Below are 9,971 nucleotides of genomic sequence, written 5' to 3'. Positions count from 1 at the left end.
TGTCAGTCCCAACTGGTGTACGCTGGGGTTCCAAGAGGCATATGATACCCCTATTATGGCCAGCAGGAGTTGTTCCGCGCTGACCTTTGGTGGGTGGCCGTTGTGCCACACGTGGGATTTGTAGCTAACTTGGCCTGCAACAAGCGCTGGGAGTGGGATGGGCCAACGAGCGTTACTCGCTACTACTTCTAAGTCGGTGGCGTGCCCTCCACTCCACAAGACTTGGCGGGTTAGGAAGTCAGCCTCTTCTAGGTCCAGTAAGTCTGACCCAAATTCCATTACCAGGCGTCCTAACCACATAGCTAGGGTCTCTTCAGGCTTCAGTTTCGATTCCTTATACAATCCTTGCACTTCTCCCCGCGTGCGGGTGCGGCATGTAGTGGTGATGGTGCGAGTCACACCCTGCGCGTCTGTAACTTGCTTGACTAGCGCTATTGGGTGGACCGCGGTTGAGAGGGGCGTTGGCTCGTCGGGCGGAAGCACTGAATATAACTTCTCTTCCTTATAAGGGGGCGGTTCCTTTGTTCGCGCTACGTCAGGGGGCAGGGTTTCTTTTGGCGCCACTCCGAGGGGCGGGGCCAAGGACCGCGCAACCGCCCCTTCTTCCCCAAGGCTTTTCGCGTGCTCTTCTTTTTCCCTGGTGCCATCTTGGAATGACGGCGGCTTGGGGGGTTCTCTGATGGTTCAGAGCTTTTCTTTACTGCCGCCTCCTTAGCCGTCTGGGCGGCTGTGAGCAGTTGAACCTCTAAATTTGCGTTTTCCCGCAGCAAGGTTGTAATAGTGCGGAACATTATGTTCAACATTTTCCCCTTGTCTCACTTCGGGCCCGTCCACCGCACCACGATACAGTCCTCCGACTCCAACTTTTCCCGGAGATCTGAAAGCAGCTCGTGCCCCCTTGACCCGGGTGTTAGGGTCGGGGGATTAAACCGGTCAACTGGTGTCAGTTCTCCACCCTCTCTCACACACCTTATACAGCGGGCATACTCTTGGGCGAGAGTTAGGTCTGCTACGCCTCTCAGTTTTACTCCGGCAAGGGACACGGTGCCTACTTTATCTCGGGGTCTGAATCGGACCCGCTCATTGTTCACTACGCACCCAAACGCCCCGGGGTGAAGGTGTGCTTCCCATTCGTTTGAAACTCCTTTTTCCCCTTTTAGCGAAAGGTAGCTGCTGATGAGCCTTTCAGTCGACCCGCCCGCTTGGTGGTATGTGATGTGGGCCCATAGCTCATTCAAGTCAGCTACATGTTCACTACGCACCCAAACGCCCCGGGGTGAAGGTGTGCTTCCCATTCGTTTGAAACTCCTTTTTCCCCTTTTAGCGAAAGGTAGCCACTGATGAGCCTTTCAGTCGACCCGCCCGCTAGGTGGTATGCGATGTGGGCCCATAGCTCATTCGAGTCAGCTACATGGCGCCCCCCGGTGCGCCATGGGCAACACTCAATTAGAATCTTCTCCACCGCTGTGCCCTTGGATCCTGTTCGTGACGCCATGTCTTGGGCGGCTGGAGCCGACCCGAGGATCGCTAGTTTAATGGCAATGGAGAGGCGAGACAGCTTATTGGTTTTAAAAGATTGCTTTTACTTATGCCGCGTGGAATGGCAGCGCAGGCTTCGAGGTAGCTTGCTTGCGTTGTCGGATAACAAAATGAGTTACGAGTAAACGAGCTTTTGAACGAAAAGGAACCTGCAGGATAGCGGGATACGTCAAAAGGACCTGGTGACGGGGAGATATCGGTGGGTGATCAGTCCGCCAAGTTTCCTCGATTGCGCTATAGAGTTCTCCGTGGTTACTCTGCTGCGTGCTCAGAGGTCTCCGACTTGGGCGGAAGTTGCATGAACTTTTATATGTCCGGAGTAGCCAATAACGGACTGAATCCTAATGAGGCGAAATGTGACCAAATTTGAAAGTAACTGCGGTTATTCAGGGCAGTTCTATTGTGACAGGGACACTCAACTCATTTGGTTATGACACTTCCTAACATCTTCCTCTATACAGACCACTGACTCTGGCTTTGCTGTACTTGCTTTGAGACCTGTACTCTCCAGCTCACTCTGCCATTCTCAAAAGTTTCCTTGTCCTCTTTCTAAAACCCTTCTGCATGACAGATGCCTATCACTGTGATAAAAGGAACTGGGCTCAGTGCAGGGCCTAGTGAAAACCAGCTTTCATTTCCAGAAGATCTCTAATACAAGGGTTTGTTCTGGCTTGTGTGGACATTTGAGGGACTTAACTTTTACTGGGTCAGTTTGCTTTTCTAGTGCTTTCTGAGGATTTTTGCACACTAAAAACATATTGATTATCGCTTATGTTGGTGGTCCTCTTGATTGTAGCTGCAATAACCTTTTCTTTACTTTTTTCAAGGAGTGGCTAAGTAACCATTTTCCAGTCATTAGTATTTACTACCCATCTCTTTGAACAGGAAATATGATATTATATTAGTCACCTTTCACCCCCAGTCTCTTATCCTGTTCATTTTCTAGATGAAATACAATAATTCACATCTCATTACTCTCCTAATGTTTCGGGATCTTCCACAGACTAGGTATGCAACTCCCCTGTTTACCCACTTTTTCAGTTTACTACTTTCCTAATTTGCTGTGTACTGTCTCCTGGAATTCCAACATTCAATTACAGTGGGTGCATCTACACAAGATGCTTTACTGTGCAGTAGATAAATTTACTGTGCAGTAAGCGTCACCATCTACATGTGCAGATGCTTACTGCACAGTAAATTGGTCTACTCCATGGTTAGTTAATGTGCTATTCTGCAGAAAAATAACTGCAGAGTAGTTACTATGCGGTAAGGCATGTGTAGGCAACCAACTGGGAACAAATTTGCTCCCAGTCAGCCGGGCAGCAGGGGGCAGGAGATTACTCCCTAGCCCCAGGAACTGCCTGCTGCTGGGACAGGCTCCAATGATGGAGCCTAGGCTGAGACAATGTCTTCCTGTCCTGGCAGTAGGGAGTTTCTGGGCCTGGCTCCACATCTGGAGCGGGGTCTGAGAGATTGCTCCCTGCCTGTAGGAGCTGCCTGCTGATGGGGTGGGCTCCAATGGCAGAGCCGGGGCTGGGAAAATGTCCCCCTGCCCCGGCAGCATGGAGCTCCTGGGCCTGGCTCTATGATCAGAGTGGGGGCCAGGAGATTGCTCTCTCCCTCTGGGAGCTGCCTGCTATTGAAATAGGCTCCAGTGGAAGAGCCTGGGCTGGGACAATGTCCCCCTGTCCTGACAGCAGGAAGCAATCTCCTGGCCCCCGTTGTGATTGCAGAGCCTGGAGCTCCCTGCACAGGGAGAGTTGCCCACCCAGCCCAGAGCTGGCTGGTACCTGCCCCAGACTGGGACAGTTCTCAGCCCCGGCCTGTGTGGGAAAGTCTACATGTGCAGCTTGGAGCTGGCTAGGAACTGTCCCATTTTGGACAGGTCTCAGCCAGTGCTGGGCTGCACATGCATACTTCCTTGCTTAGCCCAGGGCTGGCCAGGAACTGTCCTGGTCTGGAGCAGGTTCCAGCCCCACAGCTTTCCCAGCCCCGTGCCCCAATCAGGTGATCGAGGCATGGGACTTGGAAAGAACTTCAGGGGAGGGGCAGGTCCCAGCCTTCTGCCTTGATCTGCTGGTGGGCCAGCTAGCAACAAGTCCCCAGCTGGGTGGGAAATCGTGGGACAGCTCTCAGCCGCCCCCAGTTGAGTGGGGAATCCCCACCCAGCCTGAAGCTCACTGCTACCTGCCCCACCAGGACCTGTCTCTATGGGATCTGCCTCTCTCCAACAGCTCTTTTCCAGCCCCTTGCCCCGAATTGCAGAGCCAGGGCTGGGAGCTCCCTGCTACTGGGGCAGAGGGACATTCAATGTCCCAGAGGGACATTGTTCAAGCCTGGGCTCTGCCACTGGAGCCTACTCCTGGGCATGGAGTAATCTCCCAGCCCCTGCCAGGGCACAGCTGTTGCCTGGCTCGGTACTCCCTGCTAGCCCCTGGGCTAGTCTGGAGCTCCCACTGGCTGCTACATAGGGGCAGAACAGGGTGGAAGCAACCCTCTTCAGGCTGTTCCCATTAGGAGAAAATCTGTTCCCAAGTGCCTTCACACTTGTAGATGCCTGCCCAGGGTGAGTTTACTCCTTAGTAAATTACTGTGGAGTAAAGTCATCTATCAGCATTTGCACGTGTAGATGCGCTCAGTGTCAACAGATGCAAATGTTCTTTGGCTAATTCTCCTTTTTAAAAAGTTTTTGAAATATGCCTTTCAGGCATGAAAGACCTGTCAGAGACTGTGTGTTAATCCTCTTTTCTAGCACTAACAGCAATGGGTTCAGAATCCAAGTAATTTGTTTATGCATGGTGGATTTTAGCCAGCTGAGCGATTTTTTTTTTTTTTTTTTTCCTCAATCACTCTGTTTCAGTTTCTGATGCAAGTCATTCAGTGCTACTTCTCTGACTGCTCCCCTTTATATATTCTTATCTTTTGTGCGTAAAACTTGGTCCAAATCCAGCTTTGCCAGTTTTTGAGTACTTCTCTTTCCTTCAATACCTCATGAAACCTATATATTCCTCCACAAGTTTTGCCACCTGATTTTTCATTATGTGACTGGGTTTCACTTAATACTATTTCAGCAGCTGAAAGTGCAAACTCCTTCCCTGTATCTCAAAGTGTATCTGAATCAAACTCTTTATTATAGTAAGAAAACTGTTGGTTGACTTTGCTACATAGCTCAGGCTTTGTCTTACAAGCTAATATCTACCATTTTAGCCCTACAAGCTAATTTCTACCATTTCATGTCTCCCCCAGTTTCCCCTCTGTTATATTTAGGGAGTAGCCCAAAGCCATCAAATGGTATGCTGTGCTGGGCCACTAAGCTCTCATAAGATACCACACTTTCACTACAGTAATATCTCTATGTCTAGTTCTGGTGCAATTTATTTGTCTGGAACAGCCCTCTCTTTTAGAGGTGATTCTAGGGTGTCCTTGTTTTGGGAAACTAGGTCATTTTCATGTTATGGGATTTCATATGATATAAAATGTGTCTCCCTTTTTTCTTTTTTTGTCCATCTTCATGACTCCCATGAACTTTGTCATAAACCCTGCAGTATCTGCCAATCTGTGCACTCATCTCTGCCCTGGGATCATCCTGCCATTGGATGAGGTGATCGCTTTAGTTGCATCTACAGTTCTTAGAAAATCATCCTTTCCTGTGCCTTCCTGAATGAATTACCCTCTCTCCCAGAGAAAAAGTTTAATTGTGAACCATCTGTCACAGATTCTTTTCAATGCCATGAGGCATCACTTTAAACCTTCAGTGAGAATAAACTCATTTCCACTCCTTTGCCTGGAATTATACGAATAAGATAAATGTTATCCATCCATAAGTGTGTCCAGTGTCTTCTAATTTTGGTTCCTTGAAAATAGCAAAAACTTTTCTGCTTTCCTCTCAGATCACTGCATCATCACCCCGTCCCTCGTGTCTCTGTCAGTTTCATACCGTTTTTATACTTAAAGAGTGGTTTGTGCTTTGTTTCCTATGACCACCCCTCCATTACCTGGGTGGCAAGGACCATCATCTATTGACTTGAAGGCTTCTCCCTGCAGTGCCATCTCATTCATCCTAAATGTCCATTCTCCCTTGTCCTTCAGCTGAAGGGATCTATTCCCCAAATTCCGGTTTCTTATTGTCTATCCAGTACCAGCCACAAACACTCCTTAACCACTGCCCCAAACAGGATATCGAGGTTCCACATCTGACTTAATCTGCTGCATCCAGCGAGGAGAGGTAGAGCTCTGGGTCCGTGATGATGAAGACTGTGGGGAAATCTCAGGGTCAGAGGATCTGCTACCAGGTGAGCTGTGGGACTCCACTCCACCCAACTCCCTTCTCAGAAAAGTTCCATACCCAGACTAACAGGGGGCCTGCCCTGCGCTGACCTAAAATAACCTATCTTGTAATGTGTCCCAGCAGGTGTTATCCCTGAAATTCAAAGCTGTGGATACAACAACAGTTCCTTTCCCTAATTACAGCTGTTAGGGGACAATAGAGTTTGCTGCCTTGACTTTTTTAGGCACAGATCTGGTTTCCCTTGGATACCATGATCTTAAATTTCCAGCTTCACATACCATTGTGAGAGGTGATTCCCTAGCACAAGGTAGCCATGCCTCTCTAACACCCTCTCCCAGGACATGATGAGATTTATAGTCTGCCATGGAAATCAACATGGTATACAGATGTCCAACAGTAATGGCAACACAGAACAAGAGAGAGGCCTGGGCTTTGCTTGGTTTCTCCTCGTCAGGCTGACCTGGGACTCAGGAAATGTTTAATCATGGTCTCAGGCTGCATTAAGTGATTCCATGGAGCGAGTAGGATTGAAAAGGTTTCATGTTGTGGGATGAAGTGAATACCCCCCTTTCCGTTTCATCTCAGGACCCTTGAATGTCACAGAGCCTGAGACTCGGCACAGAATCCAAGTGCAGATTCATGCCAAGGCCTTTGTCCTGGTGCAGATTCCTGTGACATGCAGGCCACCTGGGCCTTGTCAGCAGAGGAAGCTCCATGGGCTCCTCCCTGCACTAGACCTTTCCCTGGAGGTAGGTAGGAAACATAGCCTTGCTTCTCTCGGAAGAGAAAGCCACAACTCTAAATACTTCCCTTCCAGAATATTTCTTGGATGGAGGAGGGATGAAAAACGTTGGCTTTTTGTAACAAACAAAAGCAGCTGGTCCAATGTAAGGCAGAGCTCCCAACATACCCATGAATGCTGACAAGCCCCAGAAATCCACCACAAGGCTGTACCCAGATGCTGCTCTCGGGACTGTCAGAAAGCAAGGGTGAGCACTAGAGAGCAGTCTCATCAATGTACTTTGGCTCTGGTGTATGTGAGCCAATTCAGCTATAGTGCTTGGTATAATCTCCCCCTGGACCCACCACTGCTGTGGGATGTAGCAGACCTCATTCTTCCTTTAAGCAGATCCTTCTGGTCTCATCCTTAGCTCATTTGATCATGAAGCCATTCATGTACTGTTCTGATGCACATGTCCCTTGTGTTTTTCCCAGCAGGGTCTGAGGTGATGGGGCAGATAGCAACTCTGAGAATCTGGCTCCGAAATCCATCAAGCAGGGAAAGTTAACATGGCACAGGGATCTGCCCCTCCCTCACACCCAGTGCTTAGGGTTTGAAAGGAAGACCTTGTTTTCTTAAGAAAACACAGGTGACAAAATCCAGTCCTGCTCAGAGGCCCATCCCAGCAGAAGGAATAGCAGTGTTTGTCCTTTGCCATCAGGGCAGGGACTAATCTGGAATTTCTCTTCCCCACACAGGAGGTGACTGGCTGCTGAGCAGAGCTGAGGAGCAGGCTGCTGAAAAAAGGCCTGCAAATGTGGAGTTGCCACAGACTTCTCCAGGGCGTTTGCATGGGCTGGACTTGCTGCATCCTGAGAGGGACCAGTGGCACAGGAGTCAGGGTAGGCCTCACAAGCAGAAGGAGAATATAGCAGTGAATTGGGTAGCATCTCCAGTTGGGCATGAAAGTGGAAAAGGAACAGAAGCCAGAAAGAGCCCTGGGTCCAGGGAAGAATTTGTGGAGCTGAGAGACCTGAAGAATAAGACAAAGTTCCACTGGAGAGAGAGACTGCATCCAAACAAAGCTAGTGGGGAGGGCCTCAGAGGGAAGCTGGAACTCATCACCAAGCCCAGGAGGAGAGCCCACTCCTTCCCTGTGTGCAAGAAAAGCTTTAGTTACCCCTCACTCCTGGCTCTGCACAAAATAAGGTACCCTGGGGAGAAGTCCTGCGTAGGCACCAAGTGCAGGAAGAACTTCACTTGCCTCTCAATCCTGGCTACTCACTGCAAGATCCATTCTGGAGGGCTCCCCCACCACTTCACTAAATGTGGGAAGAGCTTTGTGTGCCCCTTGGACCTGGTCAAGAACCAACACATGCACAGGGAGAAGCATCTGTACCACTGCGTCATGTGTTGTAAGACCCATTTCTCTTCCCTGGCTCAGCACCGGAGCATCTGCTTGGGGAGGAAGATACACTGCTGCACCAAGTGCGAGAAGAACTTCATCTGCTGGCAAGGCCTGTCCCAGCACCAGTGTGTGCAAAGGAGGGAACAGACATACTGCTGTACCAGGTGTGGGAAGAGCTTCAAGCAGCCCTCCAGCCTGGCCAGGCACAGGCAAATGCATGCAAGGGAGAAGCCACATCAGCACTCTGAGTATGATAAGAGCTTCACCCACTCTTTCATCCTGGCCAAACACCAGCTCATCCACACAGGGGAGAAGCCATATCAGTGCTTTGAGTGTGGGAAGAGCTTCACCCACTTGTCCTACCTGACTGAACACAAGCAAATTCACATGTGGGAGAAGTCACATCAGTGCTCAGAGTGCGGTAAGAGCATTACCCAGTCCTCCAGCCTAGCCCAGCGCCAGCACGTCTACACTGGGGAGAAGCCACATCAGTGCTCAGATTGTGGGAAGAGCTTCAGTCAATCCTCCCATCTGGTCCAGCACCAGTGCATCCACACGGGGGAGAAGCCACATCAGTGCTCTGAATGTGGGAAGAGCTTCAGTCAATCCTCCCATCTGGTCCAGCACCAGTGCATCCACACGGGGGAGAAGCCACATCAGTGCTCTGTGTGTGGAAAGAGCTTCAGCAAATCTTCCAGCCTAGCCCAGCACAAGCGCATCCACACGGAGGCAGAGCCACATTGGTGCTCTGTGTGTGGGAAGAGCTTCACTTACTTCTCTAGTTTGGCCTGGCACCAGCACATCCACACTGCAGAGAAGCTGCATCAGTGCTCTGAATGTGGAAACAGCTCCACCTACTCCTCCAGCCTGGCCCTGCACCTGCTTATCCACAAAGGGGAGAAACCACATCAGTGCCATGAGTTTGGGAAGAGCTTCACCCAATCCTCCCACCTGGACCAGCACCAGCTTATCCACACGGGGGAGAAGCTACATCAATGCCCCAAGTGTGGAAAGAGCTTCCGCCATTCCTCCAGCCTGACCCTGCACCAGTTTATTCACACAGGGGAGAAGCCATATCAGTGTTCTGAGTGTGGGAAAAGCTTCACCCAGTCCTTCAACCTGACCTAGCACAAGTCCATCCACACAGGGGAGAAGCCACATCAGTGCTCAGAGTGTGGGAAGAGCTTCACCTGCTTCTCCAACCTGGCTCAGCACCAGCGCATCCACTCCTGGGAGTATCAATAATTCTGTCAGCAATGCAGGGGAGGGCTGGGAGATGTCTACCTGCTCAGTACCCACCAGTTCATAGAATCATAGAAGTAGGGTCAGAAGGGACCTTGTAGATCTTCAAGTCCGAGTCCCTGCCTGGGCAGGAGGAAAACTGGGCTCAATTGACCCCAGTCAGGTAGGCATCAAGCCGCTTCTTAAAGACCCCCAGGGTAGGAGCCAGCACCACTTCTCTTGGAAGTTGGTTCCAGATCCTAGCCACCCTTACTGTGAAGTAGTTCTTACGGATGTCTAATCTAAACCTACTCTCCAACAACTTGTGGCCGTTATTCCTTATTGATGCATGCCAGAAAGCAGGCTCATGCTGGTGTACTGCAGAAAAAAAATCACCCAGCCTTCGTCCCTTGTAGAGCACAGCAGAACCCAAAGGACCCAGAGGCTAGCCCTCAAGGTTCAATTGGAGGGAAGGGCTAAGAGGAAAGACTGCAGGCAGAAGCCAGCCCAAATGCTACGGGAAGTGGTGAGGACATGAGTGACTGGTGCCTCCTGAATCTGGGGGGGGGCACCCGCAGAAGCTGCTGACCCTGTCAGGGGGGCACCAGCCCTACCGACAGCATCAGTGTCAGCTGCTGGGGGCACCGGTCCTACCAGGAGTGCACATTCACCCCCATGCACCCCCTACCAGTTGCCTATGGGTGAGGAGACACTTTGCATCAGCCTTGGAGTCTGTGCATTCCCCATCATTTTCTAAAAGTCTAAAAGCAGTCAGTTCTCCCAGGGGGAGAAGT

At 50.5% G+C, this 9,971-nt stretch overlaps 1 protein-coding gene across 1 annotated transcript in view; it reads left to right on the top strand.

The window, feature by feature from the left end:
* Positions 1 to 9,357, top strand: part of LOC102376938 (zinc finger protein 883-like) — a 22,059-nt gene extending 12,702 nt beyond the window's left edge. Inside the window, 3 exon segments of the mRNA XM_025200756.1 lie at positions 5,715 to 5,831; positions 7,307 to 7,479; positions 7,993 to 9,357. Coding sequence (XP_025056541.1) covers positions 5,715 to 5,831; positions 7,307 to 7,479; positions 7,993 to 9,201 — 1,499 coding nt within the window. The 3' untranslated portion in view covers positions 9,202 to 9,357.
* The last annotated feature ends 614 nt before the right edge of the window (positions 9,358 to 9,971 follow it).

The sequence above is a fragment of the Alligator sinensis genome, unplaced genomic scaffold, assembly GCF_000455745.1.
Source record: "Alligator sinensis unplaced genomic scaffold, ASM45574v1 scaffold161_1, whole genome shotgun sequence".
Taxonomy (NCBI): Eukaryota; Metazoa; Chordata; order Crocodylia; family Alligatoridae; genus Alligator; species Alligator sinensis.
Note: the sequence above shows the minus strand (reverse complement) of the source record. Positions and strands in the feature narration are given on the sequence as shown.